The 26,121-nt window shown below is 34.3% G+C and overlaps 6 protein-coding genes across 6 annotated transcripts; 1 reads left to right on the forward strand and 5 right to left on the reverse strand.

The window, feature by feature from the left end:
* Window positions 1-1,463: 1,463 nt before the first annotated feature.
* Window positions 1,464-3,170, reverse strand: PHYBLDRAFT_69503 (secreted triacylglycerol lipase; the record flags this gene model as incomplete). The annotated part of the gene is made up of 9 exons (XM_018442103.1): window positions 1,464-1,497; window positions 1,565-1,643; window positions 1,759-1,839; window positions 1,915-2,001; window positions 2,067-2,164; window positions 2,246-2,342; window positions 2,415-2,472; window positions 2,542-2,570; window positions 2,642-3,170. The coding sequence occupies 9 exons, from the start codon at window positions 3,168-3,170 to the stop codon at window positions 1,464-1,466; spliced, it is 1,092 nt and encodes a 363-aa protein (XP_018288697.1).
* A 2,640-nt stretch (window positions 3,171-5,810) lies between these two features.
* On the reverse strand, window positions 5,811-6,666 carry PHYBLDRAFT_115387 (hypothetical protein; the record flags this gene model as incomplete). The annotated part of the gene is made up of 3 exons (XM_018428457.1): window positions 5,811-6,060; window positions 6,178-6,349; window positions 6,408-6,666. 3 exons carry the CDS (start codon window positions 6,664-6,666, stop codon window positions 5,811-5,813), a joined length of 681 nt encoding a protein of 226 aa, XP_018288698.1.
* Window positions 6,667-6,826: 160 nt separating this feature from the next.
* PHYBLDRAFT_182458 (hypothetical protein) lies at window positions 6,827-9,541 on the reverse strand. Its single transcript, XM_018438623.1, has 5 exons — window positions 9,403-9,541; window positions 8,944-9,227; window positions 8,190-8,700; window positions 7,585-7,813; window positions 6,827-7,489 (listed from the first exon to the last, which is right to left on the reverse strand). The coding sequence occupies exons 1-5, from the start codon at window positions 9,504-9,506 to the stop codon at window positions 7,046-7,048; spliced, it is 1,572 nt and encodes a 523-aa protein (XP_018288699.1). The 5' UTR covers window positions 9,507-9,541; the 3' UTR covers window positions 6,827-7,045.
* Window positions 9,542-14,169: 4,628 nt separating this feature from the next.
* PHYBLDRAFT_135227 (hypothetical protein) lies at window positions 14,170-16,572 on the reverse strand. The gene is made up of 9 exons (XM_018429704.1): window positions 16,373-16,572; window positions 16,212-16,222; window positions 15,961-16,120; window positions 15,644-15,793; window positions 15,560-15,567; window positions 15,337-15,468; window positions 15,031-15,071; window positions 14,735-14,883; window positions 14,170-14,673 (listed from the first exon to the last, which is right to left on the reverse strand). The coding sequence occupies exons 1-9, from the start codon at window positions 16,455-16,457 to the stop codon at window positions 14,342-14,344; spliced, it is 1,068 nt and encodes a 355-aa protein (XP_018288700.1). The 5' UTR covers window positions 16,458-16,572; the 3' UTR covers window positions 14,170-14,341.
* A 3,036-nt stretch (window positions 16,573-19,608) lies between these two features.
* On the forward strand, window positions 19,609-24,070 carry PHYBLDRAFT_24302 (hypothetical protein; the record flags this gene model as incomplete). Its single annotated transcript, XM_018439836.1, has 18 exons — window positions 19,609-19,723; window positions 19,788-19,858; window positions 19,985-19,996; window positions 20,154-20,328; window positions 20,463-20,509; window positions 20,582-20,640; window positions 20,724-20,839; window positions 20,915-20,991; window positions 21,080-21,289; window positions 21,433-21,508; window positions 21,617-21,666; window positions 21,779-21,906; window positions 21,979-22,322; window positions 22,623-22,721; window positions 22,848-22,863; window positions 23,081-23,165; window positions 23,392-23,668; window positions 23,853-24,070. The coding sequence occupies 18 exons, from the start codon at window positions 19,609-19,611 to the stop codon at window positions 24,068-24,070; spliced, it is 2,175 nt and encodes a 724-aa protein (XP_018288701.1).
* Window positions 24,071-24,718: 648 nt separating this feature from the next.
* On the reverse strand, window positions 24,719-25,467 carry PHYBLDRAFT_148580 (hypothetical protein; the record flags this gene model as incomplete). The annotated part of the gene is made up of 3 exons (XM_018432111.1): window positions 24,719-24,868; window positions 24,939-25,162; window positions 25,239-25,467. 3 exons carry the CDS (start codon window positions 25,465-25,467, stop codon window positions 24,719-24,721), a joined length of 603 nt encoding a protein of 200 aa, XP_018288702.1.
* Window positions 25,468-26,121: the final 654 nt, after the last annotated feature.

Consider the following 26,121-nt stretch of genomic DNA (forward strand, 5'->3'; position numbering starts at 1 on the left):
TATAATTCTATATATATATAATCAATAGATTAATAATAAGTACAGTTCCTGCTCAAAAGTCACTGCTGGAGATACTACTTTATTTGTTCAGATTCTTGGGTTCTATAATCGCTATATATCGAATGTAAGTTTTGCCCACCCTTAAAATAAAGAATATATATATAAGCAACATTTACGACATACGCTGACATACGCTGACATATTGCACGTTTAACTATATTTTTTTATCAACGGTCTATATTACAAATATGTAACCAAGATACTACACTTTGTTACCATAACAATAATCTATTTTATAATGAAAAATATGAACATTTAATATTGAAAATATTCATGCTATTGAATTCATTATCTTATATAAGCTTGAATCAATATTAAATAGCAAAATCTAAAACATACAGTCCGAACTTATAGAAGAAGAAAAAAAAGAAAAAAAAAGGCTTCTTTACCTTTATAGCCGATCGCCTATATATTTTATTTTGGGATAAAAATGAACCAATATGAGCACATAACCATAATGGCTATTAGAACTGGGCTAGTTCCATGAATAATAGTCTGATTTTAAACAAGCTTTACCACAAATATGCGTATTATTATTATTATTATTTTATTTGAAGTAAGTCTTGTTTTTCCTTTGCTATTTTTTAAGCTTTTTTTTCTAGGACTCACTACCAAAAATAAATAAATTATTTAATATTGTAGCTTACAATTTGTGCAGGGGTAAGTTTTAATGTTTTTTGCACCTTTTCAAACTTAAAACAAAAGACGGTCGGTATTTTCAGTGATTGACACCTAGAAGCTAACCTGAATCTTTTGTGCAATATGCAAATCAATGAGGCCTAAATTATATTATTGAGGAGCAATTTAATTATAAAGATACAGAGTAATACATATCAGAGTATATCACTGTATAAATATTTTTTGTCTTTCTCTCTTTCTCTCTCTTTAATAAAACAAAATATTAAGGCTGATAATTATATCAATTATGTGTGTTCCAATAGAACTTTAACCTTGAAGGCAAACCTTATGTTTAGCTATCCTCTTTAGTTAGGATATCCCGCCACAGCTAATGTGGCTTGAGATTTGTGAGTTTCTTCTTTTTGTATTTGAAACCCAGTTGTGGCACTCATTTCATTTTGTTTTTGTTTTTAGGATTTCTGTAAAATTCCAGAAATCCTATAAATGCATTAATAGTTACTCAGTTTTATAATGTATAAAACAATAGCCTTTATTTATTTTTATAAGAATATATATATATATATTGAAATATAATGATAAAAACTCGAATTTAAATTTTATATATAAAAAGAGGGCGAGTGAGGGAGGGGGGAAATCTGGATCTATGAGCTTTCTCTAAAAAAAAAGCCTTTTTTGTTGTTTAAAGAAAATGGTTATTTCTTAAATGAATAAAAATATGTACAATGATTGCTAAACAAAACAAAAAAATGAATTGACAAAAAAAATTAGGTACAGGTGCCAGTATCGATACCAAAGTAACTAATTAAAATAAATGGGTTAGTATACGTTTGCTCTAATATAAGATCCATCCGAAATCAAGTCTTACGTAAGGTGATCGCGAAGTTTGGTAAATGGAACAATAGAATTTGAACATTGTGAGGAGTCAAGTTCACTGCGGCAAATTTCTGGTAACCAAAGAAAATGTTAGATGCCAAATGTCAAGTGTCAAATGTCAAATTCTACAGCAAGCTCTCTAAAGTAATAATTACTGTTTACAAAAAGTGCCCTATGAATACTTACTAACTCTGTCTTCATCTGTAATCCAATACTCGGTTCCAGGATGTAAGAAACCCAGATACTGAGGAGGAACATGGGGAACAACTAATTAAAGCTCGGATTAGCAATTGTAACAGTGGCAAAAAGAAAAAAGAAGAGAAAAAGGGCGATAACACTTACTATCTTGGTTGTGTATGACCCGTGTTATTGGGATTCCAGTTCTAACTACATAGTGGGCAAATGCAGGATCTCCAACACGAGGACCACCTAGTTTATAGGCAAATACGATGTTATTCTAATGCTTTTAAATACCACTATTACAGTAGGCCTACCGAATGTTACAATAGAAAGGTTCCAGGCGTCAAAGCGGCTATCACGCTGGAACAAATCCAATCCACCAAGAATAGCAAGAGCACCACCGAGAGAATGTCTAAATAGAAAGAAAATCAAGGTATAAAATAAAAAATAAGTGATTGTTCAATGTATTGGATTAGTAGTTTAAATTAATTACCCAGTAACAACGACTCGATAGTGAGGATAATCAGTAATTTGCTGTGTCATTTCACTGAGAACATCTTTTTGAACGGACATGTATGCATTGTAGAAGCCTAGTCTTACATTTCACATGCTTAGTATGCTTACGCTATATTATATATCTCATAGATCTTCTCAGATTTTACCATTATGAACATTAGTGCCTTTGACAGGAGGATAGCTTGTGGGAGAAAAATCGGCATCCTTTTTTTTAAAAGAAAAAAGAAGTTAATACCCATAGAGCTTACGATATTTTTGAACTATAACACTCACAGCAATCACGTTTGCGAAGGAACTTGTACCTTTTATAAAAATAATAATAATAATTTTTTAGTACATATAATTAGCTAGACTTGATTGAATTCTCACATACCTCTGAACACAAGGCTGATGATCCCGGTCTTGTCATTACGAATAATATAGCCATTGGTGTCCAAACTACCGGACTTAAATGTAGAGACAAGACTTTCATCTCTGGAGCAATGCTCACAGACCCAGGTGTTCATAGGAACAACACTACGGCAATAAGCGTTGGCTGCATTCTGTGCGTAGCCCTTTAATTCTTTGACCTTTTTATAACTGGCATAAAAAGTTGCTCTGCGAGACATTCTAGAATTGACATGATTGGAATTTGCAGCCGAAGAGTTGAAGTCCATGCTATCCGCCTGGTCAACATTTCTTGGGAGAGGAGTATTGATTTTTGTGTCTAGTTTTTGGCCAACCATGTCAAGATAAGAGAATTCACTTGGTACTGTTGCACGCTGAGCAATGACGGGAGGGACGGTGAAGGATCGAGTGGCGTTAGTGGTGAGAGTATTATTGGCAGTCGGAGTAGCCATGGAAACAGGGGAATAAACAAAAAACATAACAACGGCTATAATCGACAAAGAAGTGAGCTTCATGTATGATTGTATTGGAGGTAAAGATAGTGAGCGATGTAGAAATGAAGTATATTAATAAGATATGTGAGCAAAGAAAAAAAAGGAATCGAGGCAAGTTCAACCGATAGATATATATATACTATTTTTTTTTAATATTTATTTTTAGTTTTCATTTGACGAACAAGATCTTCAAAGCTTCAATATAATCACTTTTCTGTTTAAGCACCATACGGATTTATACCAAAGGTTTCTTGAAAATCCTCTACCCTGTCATAAAAAATATCTTTAAGATAAAGTTTCCAAAAGTGAGGGTATAGACACTATACATTTCTCAGGGGGTGCCTGTGTGTTTGTGCGTTTTTTTTTTAAAAAAAAAAATTATGTGTGTGTGTTCCAAAATGCTAAATAATAATTTCGTACCGGCTTGTGGGTTTTATTCGCTATACTTAAAGCACAAATAGAAATTTGCCGGTGCTATTAAGAACAAGTATTCGTTTTGATATACATCTTCTTGCTCTTTATATAAAAAAGAAGAACCAGAGCATACACAAAGATAAAAAAAAAAAGACTTGCTTGACTCTTCTTTCAAGTTCAACAGTCAGGTATAGATCATTCGTATAGATAAACCCCACTTTTTATGAAATTTTTCACGACATTCCTTGTACTTGTATTTATCATTCCTTTAATTGATATCGCTTTTTGCTTTTACAATAGGAAGGATATAAAGCCTTTGATCATTGTCTTTAAAAAGAAACAGAGTTTAATTCATATCATTTTTTTCTATGGATTATTTTCGACCCAGGAAAATTTTGGTTTATACCCTTTGATAAATAAGAAAGACAGGCAATGGATTTGTGGTAGTGTCTTGTAAGTTTGTTAAAGGTTTGGTCGCATAATTTATTTATATATCAGTGTTGAACTATAGGCTCTATCCAATCTTACAATAAGAGGCACAATGATCTTCTGGTCCAGTCGTTATTAGGGCATATTTTTAGAATATACAATTTAACCTTTTGTCTCTTTGGTAAAGACATTCTATTGTGGAGGGTACATTAAACTTAAGATTGTGTCATAAACTATCTATACTAATTTGACACCAATAAGTTTATCCATTTCATTTCAATCTCTCTAAATCTTTAAAGAGATCATTATCCAATATAGAAAACTATTGTCCTACCGTTTTCACTGCTTTCTTGGTTAAGCGGTTTGGTAAATTTAAGCAACAATTCTATACAACCATTTCTACTGTAAAATTAAAAAAAAATAGTGATAATGAAAACCCTTATTATTTGTCGTTTACAAGCTATGATTCTCTTATAAGTTGAATCAAAGAAAACACATCCTTAATGGTGCTTATTTAATTATACCAACCCAAATTGATAGCAACAAGGGTTTAAAACTTGCATTCCAATATCGATGTTTCTTTTTTATCGGTATGTATATTAACATTATCAGGTTCACATTGTTCCTTTATCCCCCTTGCCTTTTTTAAGAAAGAAAAGAAAGAAAGAAAAAGCTATTATTGTACCATTTGTCCCTGGATATAAAATAAAGTTCAATCTCTGTAGTGTATCAGATGTGACCAGTTTTTGTACAGTATAAAAATTACATCTAAGAAAGAAATACATCACTAAAGGCAAGTTTATTTGGGACATACATAGTAATAAATACTATCCTTGTATGATGCAAGTTAATTTTTAAGCTTTTTTTTCTCTATTGATTTGGCTTCTATTTATTTGAATGAATTATGCTACATACATAGTCGATTCCAATTATCTATAGATTCTTTACATTTTTTTAAGAACTATAGTCTATGGGACTACATAATCAATTAACAAAAGCATCTGTGTTTTGGGCATGAATACAAATTTATCTTCTTCCCTTTACATTTACTTTTATTCTTCACATACACATACAGTAGATACTAATATACCAGAGCCACTATGGATACCATATAATGCACCTTTCTCAAAGAGAACTACGAGTGTCTTATTCAATACGAAACATAATATATATATATATATATATATATATATATAAACCCGTATCGTGTGCCACCAGTGCTTTCTATATACATAAATATACACTGACTTTTGTTGTCTCACTGGTTTTTTTAGATGCCCCTCCAGGTGTTGTAGTAAGGTAGACTGACGAAAAAAAATTGGTCAACTTCTCCCTCTAATAAGTTCATAATAGTCTCAATTAAATTCAAGGCTGGACTTTTTTTTCAGGGGATCACTCAAGAATCCTTATATCATAATCATCTTTATATATACAATTATATACATTCTGGTATGGATACTTTAAGAAAAATAACATTGTATTACGGTAATTAATGAATAAGAATGTATTGCAATCGTCTTTTAAGATGTTGTCTTTATGCTTTACATTCAGTTCACCCTATAAGGAGACAAGGTATTTAACACCCCTGGATTAAAGACGCGCGAACACAGTATAAACACAGCACACATAATTTCTCATATCAGAAAACATCAAGGCTCCCCATTAAAAGCCATTAAAGAATATAATGAATGAATGAATGGAAAGAAAAAGAAAGAAAAATGTCAAATTTCATGTACCAATTGGTGCGCACTCGTATATTTATTTATTTATTCTTACTCTAATATCTATTCATATATTTGCGTGTGTAGATTTGGTTTGTTAAGCAGCTTTTGGCTTCTGACCTGCCACAAAGCTCTCCCACTGCTGATACTCCAACTTTGCAACATTATCCACAGATCGCAAGTCTCGTAAATACACCAATTTTGCAAACCTTTGTCTCAGGATAAGCTCGACTAGACCAGAAGGTCGGATTACATGTTCGACCAAACAGTACCACAAAATACCAAAAATTGATCCAATAGAAGCCCCTACAGCAACTTGTCCAGATGTGTGGTAACCAAGATATATCCTAAATAAATTCATATTCACACAAATACATACACATACACATACATATTTATATAAAAGCATGTAATAGAATTAAATTAAATTAAATGAAGAAAAAGCGAAGCAAAGAGTTACTTACCGAGATACTGAGACTAGAATAGCCAAACCAAACATTCCAAAACTAACAAGTACTTTCCAGACCGAATTATCTAGATGAATCGCCTTTTTCAAGTAAAGAGAACCGTACACGGCAAAGAACCAAATGAATTGAGCGTGGCTTGATGGCATACCATAGCCCGTTCCCAAATGACCTAATTATAGAGAATAATAAGTAAATATAATCGATATATATATATAATAAAGCTTTACCATGGGGACGATGCATCTTTAAATATTCTTTTAGGACAGCATTAAGACCTTCATTTAACAGTTGCCCTGCCAACATAAAGATTCCTGCTAGTTCTCTACGGGAAACAATCACAGATGCATAGAATATAAGGATGGCAAGGGGTAAGAGAGTAATGTATGCAAATGCATAGGCAATTTTATCTTCCGAAGAAAACTCAACGTGAGTTAAGGAAAGTGAAGTCAAGGGAACATTTTGAAAAGGATCGCCTTGTGTGGCCATGATGATGATGGTAATAATAATCGCACATCATCAATTCAATTCAATTCAAATAAAATAAAATAAAGACCAAAAGAAACCTCACACTGTGTAATCTTAGAGTAGGCTAAGCCACATACACACACATATAGACACACTGTTACGAAATATGATTATAGTTATTATTGTAGAGTGGATCATAATAGAAATTTATTGAGTGGTTTTTGTACAAGCAAGGTGAGAGAAAGAAAAAAAAAGGAAAGAAAGAGAAAGAGATATGTGCGTGTGTATATTTTAGTTTTTAGTTTTTTTTTTAGTTTTGTTTTTCTTCTTCTAAGAGAAAAGTGTAATAATGAAAGGAACATTTTGGCTTTTTGGTTATTTTGTTTTTTGTTTTTTTTTTTTACCAAGAGTCAATCTTCATGGTACCGTTCTCAAGGAGGTTGGTATGCATCTTGAAGACCTTGTCGAGCATATGGGGCTCGTGACCCATGCCTCTAGCCAAGCACTGCTTGGTGGCCTGGTCAAGGTAGTCCTGGAGAAGGGGTCTGTAGTCAGGGTGGGCGCACTTGTCGATGACAACCTGAGCACGGTCACGGGGGCACAAACCACGGAGATCTGCCAAACCCTGTTCGGTCACATAGACATCCAAATCGTGCTCGGTCTGATCGACGTGGGTAGACATGGGAACGACACAGGTGATACCGTTGGGATCGGTCTTGGAGGGACGGGTAGAAGGAGTATGCATGATACTGAGCTTAGAGTTACGCAAGAAATCACCGGAACCACCAAGACCGTTGAGCATACCAGAACCGCAGACAAGGGTAGAGTTGGCATGGCCATAGATCTATACAAAAAATAAAAATAAAGATAGTGAGTTTATAATGTCTTACAAAGCACATACACTCTGTATATATATATATATATATTTAATTAGCTTACATCAAATTCGACGGGAGTGTTCATGGCAATGCAGCCAAGTCTGCGAATGATTTCAGGTGAGTTGGAGACCTGCTGACTGCGGAGAAGGAGGCGGTCCTTGTAGCTTTCCCAGTTCTTGTAGAAGTGATCGAAACCATCGGGAGAGAAACGGATAGATGTGGCGCTGGCGAACTTGAGCTTACCAGAGTCAAAGAACTCCAAGAAGGTGTCCTGCAATACTTCAGTGAAGCTGTGGCACCAGTAAAGAAGGAGCAGAACACGGGAGATGAATTAGTAAATACAATATAGTATAATGTACTATATTAAACACTACCATCGTTCAGCTTCACCCAGCCTCACTTTTCCTCAATCCAACCCGACCCAACCCAATCCAATCCAATCCAACCCAACACGGCCCAACTCATTTCACCTCACCTTACTTCACCTCACTTTATCTTATCTCTTCCCCCAAATCTTCCCATTCCCCAAACCCTCCCTATTTCCACCTCAATTTCCCTCATTATCCCATCTTATCCCAACCTATCCCACCATCCTTTCCATTTCAGCCCATGGCAGAGAGATCCATGTATTTCAAAATCAAAATCAAAATCAAAAGAAAAACTTACACAGTAACGTCCTTGAAGTTGGACTTTGCGAGGTTACCAATGACAGCATTTGCAATGTTTCCAATACCAGACTGGAGGGGCAAAAGGGTTTCGGGAAGACGGCCCATCTTGACTTCGTGTTCCAAGAACTCGACGAGGTTGTTAGCAATTGCGTTGGCCTTTTCGTCACCGGGAGTGTTGGGGCCGGTGCAATCGGGGCGGTTGCTCTCAACAACGGCAAGAATCTTGTCGGTGTCGATGGGGATAGCCTGGGAACCGATTCTGTCTTCGGTGCTCATGACAAGGTAAGGCTTGCGGTAAGGGGGGAGATCGCACATGGTGATGTCGTGGAGACCTTCGAAGGAAGGAATGCGGGTATTGACTTCGATGATAATCTTGTCGGCCATCTGGATGAGTTCGGGAGTGGCACCAACGGAAGCACCGGGAACAATGTGGCCATCTTCGGTGATAGCGGTAGCCTCAATAATGACAACGTCGAGCTTCTTGTTGGGCTTATCCTTGGTGTAGAAACCTACAATAGAAAAATGAAGGCAAAAAATAATTGATTAATTAATTAATTAATTAATGTTTGTAAATTACGGGATAAATTGGGAGTTTTGTATGTATATGTATATATATATATATATTATTTTAATTTCATATAGCACGTCAAATCATTTTCATTTCCCAGCTTTGTGGGTATACAAGCACAGTGAAGAACAATATGATATGATATGATATGATATGATCTGTAGTGTAGTGTAGCTTTTCTTACCATAGACAAGATCCTGAGGGAACATGGACAAATGCTTATCGGCGAAACGAATGCGACCTGCATTGATACCCTTCTTGATGTTTCTTCCGACCTGATGGGGATAACGACGGTCGATCATGTCGTTGGCAGCCCAACGATCTTCGCACTCAGCACCACTGGAGGCACCTACGAAGAGGTTGAACTTCCACTTGCCCTGAAGGTTGTTCTTCTCGACGTGCTCGGCCATGGCGATAGGGATCATCTTGGGGTATCCAACACCAGTGAATCCAGACCAACCGAGATACCTAAATACACAGATACATAGATAACACACACACACACACACACAGAGCGAGATAGATAGATAGCAAATATATATATATATTGATAGCGACAGTGATTAGATTATTTGTTATATTGTATGTATATGAACATCAAATAGCGGTATCAATGCCATTTGATTTGGAACAAGCTACATACTGTCCAGGCTCAAAGAACTTGAGGGTATCTTCGGCAGTCATAACCTTTTTAAGCAAGGCTGGACGACGAACACGAGACTTCAATGCAGCGCTGACAGTTGCCATTGTTGATTTTGGAAGTAAAGAATGTTATTCAGAACAAAGAAAAAAAAATGAAAATGGAGAAGAAACAGCCGGGAAAAAACTAGGCGCGTCTTTTATATGGATCGAGGGAGAAAACCATCCATAAATAATAAACAGTGGCATGTCTTGACGGAGCGGGCACTTAAAGTTCTTTTTGCCGGGTAAACTTGACACACTACACACACACACAAATGATTCATATAACATATTCACTATCTCTCTCTCTATATAAATATAAATATACATCATTATTACATACACATAATTATCTAACTTTTTCTTCTGTTCCTTTGATTTGCTTTGCTTTACCTTGATGTATTCTGGCAACTTCTTTTATATAAAACAAAATGGTCTTGATTATTTTCAATTGCTTTATATGTACATATGTCTGCTTGGAAAAAAAAACTACTTCTTTTAAGACGGTCTTTTAAAAGATGAAATATATAGATAGAAATAATTACATCTCTTTCTATTAGGTTCTTGAGATCTCTATAGCTCTATGTGTGTCTGTATGCCTATATATTTACATGCATATCTATACCTGTCTATATCTACATCTCTACATTTCTACATTTCTATAGATCTGTACATCTTTTGCACCATTTATATTTCTTTCCTTCCTTCCTTTCTTTTTTGTTTTGTTTCAAATCCAGAAAAGCGCGGGGTAGGTTGAATTAGACAAATATCGCCGTCTTTTATAATAATCTATTTATTTTATTTTATTTTATTTTATATTATATTTTTTTCTCTCCCGCCGAGGTGGAATGTTTACTTGTTTTTTTTTCATTTGCAAATCATATAATCTTTTTGAAATAAAAGCAAAGCTAATAAGTAACCATAGTAACGTCCAATAGTAAGAAGAAGAAGAATTCATACAGAACTATAGCCAGTATTAGTAATTAAGATATTCATACTAGTTGGAAGAAAAAGGGTAAAAGAAAATAGCCAAGAGATAAAAAAAAAAAAAACCATCTTCCTTTGTGCCACAATATCTCTCTTACAAAAAAGGAAATATAGACGGACCTATTGATTGTGGGGTAATATGAGTTGTTTCTATTTTATTTTATTTTATTATTTATTTCTTACATCGGCTAAACGATGAGGAATGAAGGCACTGTACTGTAGGAACATGGCAAGGTTTAGAATACCGAACTGGTCAAAATCGAGCACCGTTAAGTTCCCCAACGAGAAAAGAAAAGCCATGGCTGGAAAACCAGTTTGATTTTGAAGTTTTATATATATATATATAAGTATTCAAATATATATAAAAAAAAACTATATATATATTTGTCTATGAGGATGGGCCTGAGAGGGGACGCTATGTTCTTTTAGCTTGTTGTAGACAGACTTCAATTGCCTAAAAAGAAAGATCATCCAAATCTCTAGGAGGTTACCTTTATACTCTGCTGCTTTGTTCTTTCTTCCCTGTGTTCAATGGAGTACAGTTGAAGATGCTTGTCATTATCAGTTGTTATCTCCATCAGAGAGAAAAAAAAGGAGGGGGCAGATGTGGTTTTGTAGAAAACCATCTTTGCACTCAATGTCATAAAAGACCAGATCAATGGTAAAAGATCTGCAGGTGAATGAGAAAATCGCTTTATTGTTACACCATTGAATCGGCTAAATTGGATACGACCAAAAGTGATGTGAGATGTTTGGGGTTTGGAACCCAAACATTGTTCTAATATTGACTTGTCGATAATCAAGGGTCAAGACTGTCGCAAGAAGATAAATAAGTCTATCAACACACAGATAGAAAGATCATGCACGCTAAGATAGAATGTCTCTGGATCTCTCAATAAACTCATCATAAGAAACCTCAAAAGCATCAGAGATAAGAGGCATGTATCCTGTCATTCAAGGCAACCCGAAAACTGCTACGCGCCATTTTAGAATCCTGTGTAGGGCTAATCACTTTAATCTAAATCTCAATAATTAAAACTATATGCTACTTGCACGCTCTTTTGATATTCCAATGGTATAAGAGAGATTTGAATTTATTCCCAAAAACCTTACCAATTGCCCCAATCTCTGCAGAACTGCAGTCAATCATTATTCTCTTAACATCTCAACCAAAGTGGAAGCCATTTCATGATCTGTTATAAAAGAAAACAGATTGGCAATGCCTTATTTGTAACAGAGATGCGAACAACAATCTTTAGGATCTTCATCAGGAATAGTGTTGAATGACTTGCTTATTTTGTTTATAGATTCAATACACCATTCTTTAGAGTTTTGAAGATACTAATAGAATAAGAACTAGGATCAATAAAGATGCAGGATACAACATAAATATCATAGCCTATTTACTTTCTTTCCGCCACTCAGAATCTCAAGAAACAAGGAAGGATCCACCACTTTCACTCAGTTCTTGCACCCCAAGTCTGACACTTTCATAATGATCCGTATTTTTTTTCTCGAGAGTTTCATTATTCGAGCATTGACTATGTTTCTGACATACTGATGCCAGAGAAACAAGTATGTATGTCTTCCCACTGCCTCTCCTGAGCTTAACCCAATAGAATAATTCTGGACAATGCTGAATAATAAGGCTAAGAGTCATAGGAATCTTTGTAGGAAGATACGTTATCAAAACAAAAAGAATTACAGAAGCTTGAAAAACTGTCAAGAAAAGTCCCTTCAAATGGTTCGTTTCGTATTCTTATGAGTGTTGGGATAAATGCTGAGAAAGGGAGCCTATATAATGGCCAATGGCGGTTTCATCAAGGTCAACAAGGGTTAAGGTAAGAAGCAATCATAAGGCCTGATAAGCGACTGAGAGATGAATTCAGCCAACAAAATACTTCTCTTGGTGAGTAACTTGTAATACTAAGTGGGTGGAAATTACAGTGCACAGTTTACCTGAAAACAATGCAAAAATGTGGGGTAAGAGGGGGGGTTTTTTTTTTATCTCAGCAGATTCTATGTTCAAGTTAGAAAAACACAGTTTTGCTGTATTCTATTGGCTTGGATATACAGCCACACACTAATAATGTCAAATTAAATTAAATTACATATAAAGAAAATTGCAAGTACACATGGTTATTCATTATTCAAAATGAAATAAAAGGGCAATTGATACATAATTTGGTAAGCAGCTATAGACTTTGTAGAAGTAAAGGTTGAGATGTTTATTTAAAAATAAAACAAAGAGGACTGCTAGTAATCTATGGGACCTGCTTAGACACCAATTAGCAGCCTGGCGTTTTCTCTGTGTGTGCTTTTCAACCAAAAGTCCCGCAGACTCTAAAATAAAATGTGATCCATTCCTCTTGTAAAGCCATATCAAAATTGTCCAGGGAATCAATGGAAACTCTTCTCTTATCAATTCGCCTTTCAAGAGTCCATACATTCTCGATGGGATTTAAATCCGGATTTTGGGGCAGGCCAAAAAAAAAAAAAAGTCAAACCCACCAATCTGGTAAATCCTCTTTCACCGTTGGGTATATGCCCCTATGTGACAACTTGTTCTATCATCTTGAAGGATGCAATACCTTTACCATTATTTGTACAAAACAGGAAGGTAGTACAGAGACATTGCAAAACAGCACCTTCCTCATTTGTAGTAAGCCAGTCACAGCAAAAAAAAAGAAGAATGTCTGGACCTGATTTTTTTTTTTTGTACTTTTGCTGTATTTGATGGAATTCAATTTGACATTTTATTTTTATATATATATTTTATAATAAAACCGAAAATTTCCTCCCATTAGATTAGTGTACTTTTGCCTTGGTAAAGATGTCTAAGAACCTTTGTACTTGTTTAATCTATTAATTAATTAATTATATAAAAGATTTCTCTTGTATAATTAATTGAATAAATAGATTAAACCTGTATCCTCCTAATACTCCCGAATAATAATAATAACAATAGTAATAGTCGTCGTAGTGCTATAAGTGGGTAAATGATTATTGACTATAATATTATTTATTTTACCGGCAATATATATATATATATATATTAAAAGAGAAACAAAAAAGGAGGGAAATTGGTTGAATTATTTGAATAATTTTGATAGAGATGGTTAAAGGGCATTCTATTAAACTCCCATGTTTTTTTTTAAGAATACAATCTTATTTGCCATTGTTGCTGTAATAATGATGTGTGAGTGTGTACTGGGAATCTTGTGAAAATTGCCTTGCTTTTATTTTAAAAGTAAATTATAATATATATATATATAAAATGTTTTTTTTTATTGTATATATGGAGATGTTACACATGCGTAACATTTCTATTGTGGTTCTTCCGTAAACTGAAGCTGTAACATTTGAGGAAAGTATGAAAAAAATAAATTATAACAATAATATGTAAATGTTCATTCTTCTTCTTCTTGTTTGTTTTGATTTTTAAAGCTTGAATTGATTCGAACCAGTAAAGATATGATTTGCCCTCTCACTCATTATACAACTATACTAGTTTGTGATATCTAGATAATACAAGCCCAACCAATATTCTTTGATGATCAATTACAGACAGACATAGAATAACTATAGATCAATTCCGTGTTTAACCCAAAATTAATGGCTTTATTATTTGATAATAATAATAATAGAAGTGCGAGAGAAATATATATAAGATATCACTGAACGTTTCTACAATATCAAAAAAATATAGTGAAATAAAAAAGGGGGGATTCAAGCATATTTTGTATTATATATATATATATATATTTATTTATTTTTGAAAAAATAAAAATAAATGATATTTACGCAAAGAAACAGATAGATAGACAGGTAATAAGTAAGTGAAATGATCAATCAATCAGTCAATTGATCGATTGATTGATCGAAAATTACAAGCTTAAATTTTTGTGTGTTGCTTAATCTGTCTTGAGAACCTCTTCAATACTTTCACTAACTGGTCTGACTTGGTTACCCTTGGATTTGTAGTTGTCTCCCATTGATATCGAATGCTTTTGTCTGAGATGATTCGAGAGACGAACCAAATCAACGGCTTTTTTGAATGTTCGGCGTGCATTAAAGTTCTTTCGAACATTTGGAAGAAGATCCTGCTGTTGTTCCGGGGAAGCATTTTCATTGCTTGCCTTTGTCTTGGCAGCCGAATTATCGAGCCAAGGATGTTTGAGTGCCTGATGTGCTGTAATACGTCTTTCGGGTGAAAGTGTCAAGCAACATCTAATAAAGTCCTTGGCTAATAGTAACAATTATAAGTAAAAGAGCATTCTTTTCTTTTTGCTTGCTTGCTTGCTTGCCTTGTTCACTAATACCAGCCCAGTACTCTTCATCGAATGTATAATCAGCTCGTAAGATTGCATTCATTTCTTGGATATTATTTTCTCTCTCAAACGGAACATATCCACAGAGCAAGAAGTAGGCAATCACACCAATAGACCACATATCACTATATACACCATATATATATATATTCACACAATATGTACAAACCATGTTTTTTTTTCTTATTAGACTCAAGACTCTATCCCACACCCATTTACACATTCATTCACCTATTCACAATCCACTACACCTTCTCATCCCTTTCACTTACACTGGTTTACCATGCCCTTTCTTGGTTAAAATCTCGGGTGCCTATTTGTGTATTATAAATAAACAAACAAAAGAAAACAATATCAAGAAGAAGAGTAAATGGAAAGCAAACTCTTTATTAATTAAACCAAGCCGAAAGAAAGAAAAAATGAAGATGATTATAAAGAGAATACTGATAGTAGATGTAGCAATAGTAAAAGAATAATATAATGCCAATTCTATTATCTCTCTCTCTCTTATACACACACACACACATATATATATATATATATATATACCTTTTCTACACTTTGTTACATCATCTTACCATGTATCCTGGTGTTCCGCATGTCGTTTTCAAGATGTGAAACTTTTCAGAGTCAATGATTCTCGAGAGTCCAAAGTCAGCAATAAGAAGATCTGCGTCTTCATCGGGTGTTCGGAAAAGAAGATTTTCTGGCTAACGTGTGTAAAGTAATATATGAGTACGTGGGTGTGGGTGTGGGTGTGGGTGGCTGTAGATACAGAAAAATAAAATGCTGGTATCTAACCTTTAAATCTATAGAGCAAAAAGAAAAAAAAAGAAAAAAGACAAGGTAAATAAAAGCAAATAAAACAAGATGTCTTTCTTTTACCTCTGTGAACAATGTCATGGTCATGTAGGTATGCTGCGGCATCACACACAGTACGGATGATATTGACAGCATCACTCTCAAAGTAGCTACCCTTTTCACAGATACGGTCAAACAGCTCTCCTCCGGATGCGAGATCAGTAACAAGGTATACTTGATAAACGATTGATTATTGATGGTTTGGACATCTTTATCTCTATTTCTCCTTATTCTCCTATTGTTCTTTTTCTTTTTCTTTTTGCCTTTTGCGCTTTTGTGCTCCTCTGATATCAAGTGGTAATAATAATAATAATGATAAAATATACAAAGATTGTACTCACAGTTGTTTAGTGTTTCAAAATGATCCACCAAACTCAAGATATTTTGGTGTCCTTGGGATATCTTTTGAAGTACATTGATTTCGTTACGAATCATATGTTCTCGGCCTTCCATGTGTTGTTTGTTGATAACCTTGACGGCATAGTATTGACCAGTTTCTATCTATTTGTACCAAACAAGTGCATATCTATGCATATCAGATAGGTCCTCTATCTTTTTTCTTTCTTTGAGTATATTATAAAAATGTATTTACATGAACTGCCTCTATTAACCCAAGCCAGAATACAATATATATATATATATATATATATACATAAAGACGATGAGTATGTTTGATGAAAGAGGAATCTCAAGATTACGGAATCCCAAACACTTCTTTCACTCTTCTTCTTCTTTTTCTTTTGTTGCTGTTACCTTTTACAACGGCATAACTACCGTTACCAAGAACCTTTCCGGTCTTGTATTTACAGGGTACAGTAACTGGTGCACGAGTTGCCATTAGATGAGATTACTGATTATGAGTTGCGAATTACAATTTCTTTAAAATAAAAAATATGGAAAGAAAAAATGAAAATGAAAATGAAAATAATAAGCTACTCTGCGCTATGCTATGCTAAACTAAGCAAGGTTAAAATATAGATTCCCAAAAATAATCAATAAATAAAATAAAATAAAAAAAAAAAAGGCTTGAAACAGACTCAAATCCGCCGAGCCACGGATGGGTTGTGTATTTTGTGTACCTTTTTATTTCCTCTTTCTTTTTTCGGAAACTCAACTTCGCCACAATGAGTAAAAGAGGAAAAGATGAATAGATAGGTAGGGTGGATCCACTCTTCCTTGTATTCATTTTTTTGTTGTTGCAATTGTAAAAAAAAAAAAAGGAGGTAAAAGTGATGATAATAAGAAAGGCAAATGTAAAGGCATGGAAGGGGTTTGAAAATACAAGAGGTATAAAGTTGTGTTGGTAACAAAGATGATAAAAATAAAGGACTTGGAATAAACAGAGCATCTGGATAAAGAAACATACAAAATGCAAGTAAATTAAAATCACCTCTTTAAGAAAATATTCTTTTGTTGCTGTAAAGTGTCATTTATTTAGCTGGTAACAGTAACGGTAGACATATGAAAATTCTGAAGTGTATGCATAATATATATATATATATATAAATAAATAAAAAAATACAAAAAAGGAAAGAAAAAGAGCAGCTGTGATCTTGTTGTCTTCTGATGATCATTATTCCTTTAATATCATCATTAAGGAACATAAGAAAAGAGACACAGTCTGTGCTTGTGTATTCATGTGTTCAGCTAAATGACAATTATATTCAAACCAAAGAGAGAAATATACATATACAACAACAATAAGTATTATAAGAACAGGACATATTCCTTATTCTTCTTCTTCTTCTTCTTTTGACTCTTACTCTTGCTCTTATTATTAATCTATAATTCCTTTTGGGGTTATTCAGACTGATAGCCATCATGGCAAATACAATCCCAAACAACTTTGAATACTTTGTAAACCAGACTTCTGGGCAGAAACGACAAGAACAACACCAGAAACCAACAAAGCTCGGATCATGTAACCAATACCACTCTAGCTTGCATGTTCCACTCTATCGATTTACTGGAGATCAAAGAGACAGGCGAAAGTCAAAAGAATCTCTCAAAAATGAAGATCAAAGCCCGACCAATCGTTGGAACTCGCTCATTCAACGAATGTCCTTTACAATGCAACCACAACAACCACAACAAAAAGTAGTAGCAGAAGAACCAAAAAAGGATCTACCTGAATCAGAAAGAGAGGAAAACCATGAACAAGAACATGAACGTGGCAGTTATGATTATGATTACGCTTATGTCAATGGCTATAGATACAAATACAAATACAAATACAAGTATGAACAGAGCCGGGGTTATGTGTATGATAGCCCTGTAGTTGACAGCATCGATGATCATCTACCTTGCATGGAAGAGGTGGCCAGAGAAGGAGCAAGGGCAGCCGATCTAGCAGAATCAAAGTCAGGCTATTTTGAAAATCCGTTTGAGCCTGATATAAAACAAATATCCAGCCCAGCCGACCAACAGCGTACAAGTGCAACCAAAGTTTCAACTATGGATGCATTGACAATCACAAACAACAACAACAATGAGGAGTTTCTTGGTGAGTCTCATGACACTCATGACACTCATGACACTCATGACACTCAGCTTGAACCAGACCATGTTACACACACCCTTGACCACCCAGGTAAAAAAAAAAAATACCATACCATACCAGTAGTAACAATAATAGCATTGCAAATATGGATAATGGACATTTAATTAATGATAATATTTTAGAGCAAGTGGCCAGAGTACCAAAAACCCAATGGGAAAAGGCATTGAATAAACTACGGGTTGTCAATGCTCTTTCGCATGTAAATGTGGACCAAGATTATTCAGTACCGCTTGGTATGTACATATTGATTTTTTTGTTCTTTGATTATATTGCCAGAATACTTTCTACACTTTTTTTTTTTACTAATATATATATATATACATTAATTGCAACAATAACGAAATACAAAAAAAAAGTACAAAATACAGACGGTCGTGAACATGGATTGGTGAGCGCCCAACAACTACCATGAACACAGCCAAAGAATTATTCAAAAGACTAACACAGCTTATTGGGTGGGGGGACTGTGTACAAAATTAATCAACCAAAATAAAATAAAATAATGATGATGATAATAGTCACCTATTATATTTGATAATCTAATGGCAAGTACTTCTTACTCACCCATACACACTCACTCACTCACTCACTCACTCACTCATTTATACATATAAAAAGGTGTCGGTGACAGACTCTGAATTGGACCAATCTGGTTTACAGCGCCTGTGGATATTTCGAATCAGTCTTCAATACGGAGACATCAAGTGGGTTATCAAGCGTTCGATCATCGAAGTCTACAACCTCCATCTGATCCTCACGTTCAAAGCCAAGGTCTCGAGTCATTTAGCCCACCCGCCCTCTTTTCCTAGTCAGCTTTCTCGGTTGATCAGCACCGCCTTGATCATCCGCATTTCGCAACCCGACGATGACAAGGACAAGGACAAGGACAAGGACAGGGTGTCGCATGAAACATTGATGAAGAGAAGGGTTGGTCTGGAGACCTACCTCGAGGAAATCATCCAGCTCTCTAGATTTTCAACAAGCCTAGACCTCTGTGAGTTTCTGGAACTCGGTGCGATTAGTATCGTAAAAGACATGGGCTGGAAAGGAAAAGAGGGCTACCTAGAGACCAAAGTCAGTCCGGCGCTTCCATCTCTCATCCAGTCCTTTAGACCGACTCGACGAGGCAAAGAATGGGTTATACTCAGAGACTCGTATGTTACATAGCATATATATATATATATATTATTCTTACTAACATCTCTGTGTGTGTATATATATATATATATATATATATAGGTATATTGCGTTTTCAAAAGATATTGCTTGTTCTTCTCCTAGTGATGTGTTTCTTTTTGACAATACTTTCAAGGTCTCTCGTGTGACCAAGAAATTTGCAGCGTATCATCAGAACAGTAGGATCAGAATATCAAACAGCTCGAGATCAATTGAACTAAAGTGTCCGACCACAAGAGTCTGTGACGAGTGGATGGAAAATCTGGTCAAGGTCCAGAAAGAGAGTACCTGGGTGACAAATCATCGCTTCAAGTCGTTTGCACCACCCCGTAATCTTGCAAAAGCAAAATGGTTTATTGATGCCAAAGGTAAATACAATTGTATGTAATTAGATATATATATATATATATTAATCAATTAATTAATAATTAGATTATTTTGAGGCTGTTGCAGAGGCAATTTTATCAGCAAAATCTGAAATATACATCGAAGACTGGTGGCTGGTGAGTAGGATAACAGAAACTGTGCGTATGTACATATTTGTTCTATTGATATTCATTCATTCATTAAACATACTTTTGCGTGTATGTGGTGTATAAACCAAAATACTAATGATAACAATAATAAAGAGTCCAGAACTTGTAAGTATTTCTTTCTTTCTTCTGTATTTGGTCAAATATAAATAAATTTAAAGAGGTATCTTGATATATTAGTGTGTGTATTATGAAAATAATGATCTTTTTTTTTGTTTTTTTTTTTACTTTAATGACTATCCTTCTTTTTCTTTATTATATATAGTATCTTCAAAGACCTCCAAAAGAAAATGACGAATACCGGATTGACAGACTATTGAAAAGAAAAGCGAGCCAGGGTGTTTTGATCTACATTGTCGTCTACAAGAACCAACCTGTCCTTCCTTTGGACTCCCAACATACCGTCGATTGGTTGAGCAACATTCACCCAAACATTATCGGTAAGAACCCTTTTCTTGATTGATTAATGAATATCGAGTACCAAGATCCAAAACTACCATGGTCTTCAAATTTACATACATTTATTTACTCTTTTTTCTTCTGTTTGTTTGTTTTGTTTGTTTGTTGATAATAGTGCAAAGACATGCCAGTACAACCCTGTGGTTGTGGGCACACCATGAGGTAAAGACATTGTGATTATTTAACTTGTAATCTATACATATTAAAGCCTCTTTGGATCAAAAATCAAAATAGAAAATTCTAGTGATTGATCACAGACTGGCATTTATTGGAGGTCTTGACCTATGCTTTGGGTATTGTATTAACTAACCAATTGATTGATTAATAAAGAATCAAGCCAAATTGAAATTGAAATTGAAATTAATTTTACTTGTAGTCGATATGACACACAGGAACACACATTGAGTGACTATGGTGGGCCTCACAATTCAGACAATCAAATCTTTCCTGGCCAAGACTATTCCAATCCAAGGATAAAAGACTTTAAGAATGGTAATTACTCTCTTGATTAATATTAATATTAATAAATAAATAAATAAATATATATATATATATATATATATATAGTGTCTCAATATAATATATCCCTTATCGACAAGAAAACTACACCAAGAATGCCGTGGCATGATGTTCATGTAGCCATGGTAAGATGAATAATGTATATATATACACAGCAATAATACTTCTTTTTGTTGTTGTTTTTGTTATTTTTTTTGTTTGGTTTATTACCAGCTTGGTCCTCCGGCTAGAGATATTGCACGGCACTTTGTACAAAGATGGAATTTTGTAAAGTCCACACGAGCTAAAGATCGTAGTGATTTGCCATTTTTGATGCCAAAAGGAGAGTATGTATCAAGTAGAGACGAAAGTAAATTTCGTGGCACTTGTCGAATTCAAGTTGTACGGAGTAGTGCTGGTTGGAGTCAAGGTGTGCCTAGAGAGGTAAACAAAAAGGAAATAACAGATAATAAACCAGAATAGACAATAGGAGTATATCTATTTAAGAAGAAGAAGAAAAAAGGAATTGAGGTAAAAGAAGTGTTAATGATTTATAAATATATATACATGCTTGTAATTTTATATAGCATTCAATTTATACTGCTTATATGGAATGTATATCAAAAGCCAAACACTTTATTTACATAGAGAACCAGTTCTTCAGTAAGTGCTAATGGGCATGAATGACAAAATGAATCTAAATATCTAGGGATGTATCTTTTAACAATCTCTCCCTCTTCCCCCCCTCTTTTTTTTGCCTTTGTTTAATAGTTGCAGCCACACATCCAGATGATAAGATTATCAAGAACAAGATTGGAGAGGTATGTATTATTTTTGAGATTAAGTAAGCAAGAAATCATATGTATGTATGTATGTATGTATGTATGTATGTATGTATGTATTTATGTATTTATGAATATGTTTGGCATATAGGCCCTAGTCGAGCGTATTAAACGTGCACATTGGGAAGGCCAGAAATTTAGAATCATTGTCGTAATTCCGTGTGCCCCTGGGTTCGAAGGAGACTTTAACAATACTGATTTGAGGTCCATGTCTCTAAGGTATAATACACACATGGTCTTATGTCTCTATAGCTAAACTATCCATGTCTATTTATTTTGTCTTTCTTGTAGATCAGTGGCTCACTACCAATATATGTCTATCTCAAGGGGTGGGAATTCGATTCTAGAAAGACTACAGGCAGTCAATATACCCGCAGAAGAGTACATTAGTTTCTACAGCTTACGGAATTGGGGAAAGATCACATCGACCACCACAAATATCAATATCAATATCAATATCAATAGCACTAGCACCAGTGACAACGCACAGACTAAACAGCAATTTACGAATGAGCCGTTTGTACCACATGAATCATCGATTCTGTCCAGACAGCCTACAATAGAAACAGCTGCACAGACAGGATCTGACACTACACTGAGTAGAGGGTTCGAAAGTAAGACTGAAAAGAGTGACAGTGAAGATCAGAGCCAAAACCAATACAACTACAACTATCAGTATCAGTATCAGTATCAGTATCCCTCAGTTCCTGCTTCTGTTCCTGCTTTTGTGTCTGCGTCCGCTTCTGCTTCTGCTTCTGCTTCTGCTTCTGCTTCTGCTTCTGCCTCGGCGCCTACTTCTGTGCCTGTGCCTGTGCCTGCTTCTCTTATTCTTAATAGCGCAAAACACCACAAGGCTAAAAAACGGATACACGTGCACTCTGGCTCAGAGGACGTGGGTGTGCAGGCATCAAAGTTTGTGCCAGGATGTATTCGAGGAAACATGTCTGATGGGCGTCTAGACTATGTAACCGAACAGGTTTACATTCATTCCAAATTGATGATCATTGATGACAAGATTGTTTTATGTGGATCAGGTAAGATTCCCTTTTATATTTATTTTACTTGTTTGATTTATATGATTTGAATATTTATTTATTATTATTGAAATTGTACTAATTTTCTTTTGTGTATATATGTAAAATGTACAAAACGAATAAAAGCCAATATCAATGACAGGTAAAGAATATACCTCTTTAAAGAAAGCAAATAAAATAAAATAAAAATAGCCACACATTTGTACAACTTTTTTTTAAAAAAAAATTTCTTTGATTCCTTTTCTAACAACCCCTCACCTCACTTTGCCTCATCTTATCTACCTACCTACCTACCTACCTCTCTTTATATATATATATGTTCTGATCTCCTTTTGTTTCTTTTGGGTGTGATTGGGTAGATCCCAACTTGGCCACAGAGACTCTGAAATTGCAGTTGTTATTGAAGACACAGACCTTGTGCCATCGAGAATGAACGGAGAGCCTGTAAGTTTATATATATATATATATATATATATATATATATATATATAATTGTCTGTCTGTTTCTGTTTATTATTTTTGTCATGTTAAAAAAAAAAAGACACTAAGTATCCTTGATATATGTATATGTATGAAATTTGTACATTTCTTGTACTGTACTGTACTGTACTTTACTGTACTGTACTGTATTGTGTTGTGTTGTGTTATGTTGTGTTATGTATATAATCAGTACATGGCAGGAAGATATGCACTGACATTAAGGATAGAATTATTTAAAGAGCATCTCGGGTTGCTTCAGGGGCCAAAAGGCGGCCATTTTCCTCTTCAGGACCATACATTCTCCCAACATAATAACAATAACAATAACAATAATGATGGACTGTCTACCGAAGACAGGCTTGTATTGGATCCGCTAATCGATTCCTTTAATTCCAATTGGAAAAAGACTGCCAAGAGAAATACTAAAGTCTATCGCCATTTGTTTCGCTGTGTTCCAGATGATACTGGTAAATGTTTTTTTTTTTTTTTTTAAAAAAAAATAATAATAATAATTTATAATCCAAAGTCAAATTTCTTAGCCCTAATACTAAGAACCAATACAATTATTACTAATGAAAAATGAAAAATGAAAAATGAAAAAAAAAATTACATTTCACTGTTCTTAATTACATAATTATGTGGTTGTTTCAGTCCATACATTCGAGAGGCACCGCAAATTTGTTCCTGACACCGCAAATGTACATGCAGGTCATATCGCGAATCCACATCTACACACCAATGATGAAATTCTCAACAAATTAAACGAAATCCAAGGCCACCTTGTTGAATTTCCTACTCAGTACCTGTGTGATGCCAACATGACAGCCAGCATCGTGCAAGAAGCTGCACCTCCCGCCCTATTTACTTGAATAACGACCATAATTTATATACAAATGATAGGTAAGATTAGATATTTCTACTTTAATTTTATTTTAATTTTAATTTCACAATCTTAATTAATACGACAATTATTCACATCTATACATTTATGTTTATTGTTTGCGGTATATCTCTATATGTACAGCACACACTTGTACATTCCATACAATAATTTATTTATTTATTTATTTATTTATATTACTAGTGGCCTATTCAGGGAGATTAAACAAGATATCTACAAGTATTTGAATGGTCTCCTTTATCCACAAATCAATTGACTATATACATATAAAGTAATATAAAGTAGTATATTGTATTGTATTGTATTGTATTGTATTGTACTTTATTTAATGACTTTATAAAGAAGAAGAAATAATAACATCAAGATATATAGATAGACAAAATAATAATAATAATAATAATAATAATAATAATAATACTTATTAAATTGAAGAAGAAAAAATGTATACAATCTTCTTGTGTTCTAATTAAACAATATATACATAAATGCTTATATATAAAAAGAGAGAAAGACATGGGGCGACAAGAATGATCAATCACTACTGTTCAATAAGAAATATAGATGAACTATCTTATGAATAATTAATTAATCAATTAATTAATCAATCAATTAATAGTTACTTGCTATCATCTTTATATGAAAAAGAAGACGAAGAAGACATGGTAGTGTTTCTGCTAGATCGAGTAGAGTTTGATCCAAGCTTTGAGTAATCACCAGAGATGATACGAAGACAGCCATATTCAGATCGACCAGTAGGACAGTCAAGCTAAAAGAGAGAGAGAAAGAAAAAAAAACAATTAGTTGTTAAGAAAACCAAATGTATATTCTTTACTTACGGTGTCTTGACAACATCGAATACAGAATCGGCCGAGATCAGGCTCAATCATGCTGACAAAAAAGTCATAGCCTCTGCAGAACGCACCGATTGGTTTGCGGCCAGCATGAGAATCGTATTGACCTCCACCGTCGCTGGACTTGAGAGAGTATTTTGAGATGTTGAGGTATCCAGTGACTTGTTCGTATTTGGATGTCTTTAAGTAATGAGCCGTAGTAATAAAGCCTATATTGATTCAAAGAAAGAAAAAGAAAAAGATTATTAACAATAAAAATTAATTCAATACTATTATCATTTTTACCTTGTGGTATTGGCTTGGAGTGAGGGACAAGATTAGGAGCTGTACAGAATGGAAGGGCATTGTCTTCATAAGGAGCGATCTCTAATCCAGGACGGGGTGGCAAGAACAGACAGAAACTCGATTCATTCTTGATAGCCACACTTGGGCCATTTGCTGGACTTGTGGCTGCCATTCGTACGGTAGGACCAGCAATTATCGGTTTGGCCGACGAGCTCCCAGCAAAAGCCATGAGTCCAAATAAGACACCTGTCAGGCAAATTGTAAAACAATACATTTCTTTTCTTTTATATATATATATTATGAATTCAAGAAAGAAAAAGAAAACAAAAGAAAAAAAAAGGATCTCTAACAACTTTTTTTTTATTTTATTTTATTTTATTTTCTTTTTCTTTTCTTTTCTTCTTTTTTGACAAGAAAGGATCGTCCAATAGGAAAACCTTGTGCCTCTCAAAAAATAAATAAAAATAAAATAAAATAGAAAGTAGGAGAGGGGAGGGGAGGGAGAGAGTGAGAAGGGGGTGATAGAAAGAGAAAGAGCAGCAAGTACAAATATGGAAACGTGACTTTGGTTCAACAACACACATATGTATATGTATATGTATATGTATATGTACACAAAGATACGTTTTAACCCATTGACCTCTAAAATAAAATATGCGTATCTTGATTTCTTGATTTTATTTTTTATTTTTTAAGATTTGTCTTGCGCATTTTTAATTTGTTTCTGCGTAAAAAATAAAAATTATATATACATTTATTTTTAACCTTTGGTTTAGACTTTGTACACCCGCCTTCTATGGCTTAAAAAAAAATGTATATCTGTTGTTATAAATCAGCAACAAGAGAAGTAATAATAATAACACATATATACAAAAACAAAAAA

Source organism: Phycomyces blakesleeanus, assembly GCF_001638985.1.
Source record: "Phycomyces blakesleeanus NRRL 1555(-) unplaced genomic scaffold PHYBLscaffold_18, whole genome shotgun sequence".
Taxonomy (NCBI): domain Eukaryota; kingdom Fungi; phylum Mucoromycota; class Mucoromycetes; order Mucorales; family Phycomycetaceae; genus Phycomyces; species Phycomyces blakesleeanus.

What these genes read in the sequence shown, in the direction of transcription:
- PHYBLDRAFT_182458 (XM_018438623.1), bottom strand. Translation starts at nt 9,506, where the DNA reads ATGGCAACTGTCAGCGCTGCATTGAAGTCTCGTGTTCGTCGTCCAGCC. An exon ending in AAGTTCTTTGAGCCTGGACA is followed by an intron (nt 9,228 to 9,402) that starts GTATGTAGCTTG and finishes CTGTGTATTTAG; the next exon opens with GTATCTCGGTTGGTCTGGAT. An exon ending in AACTTCAAGGACGTTACTGT is followed by an intron (nt 7,814 to 8,189) that starts GTAAGTTTTTCT and finishes CTGGTGCCACAG; the next exon opens with CTTCACTGAAGTATTGCAGG.
- PHYBLDRAFT_135227 (XM_018429704.1), bottom strand. Translation starts at nt 16,457, where the DNA reads ATGGCAACTCGTGCACCAGTTACTGTACCCTGTAAATACAAGACCGGA. An exon ending in GCGGAACACCAGGATACATG is followed by an intron (nt 15,072 to 15,336) that starts GTAAGATGATGT and finishes ATACACAAATAG; the next exon opens with GCACCCGAGATTTTAACCAA. An exon ending in GGCTGGTATTAGTGAACAAG is followed by an intron (nt 14,674 to 14,734) that starts GCAAGCAAGCAA and finishes TGTTACTATTAG; the next exon opens with CCAAGGACTTTATTAGATGT.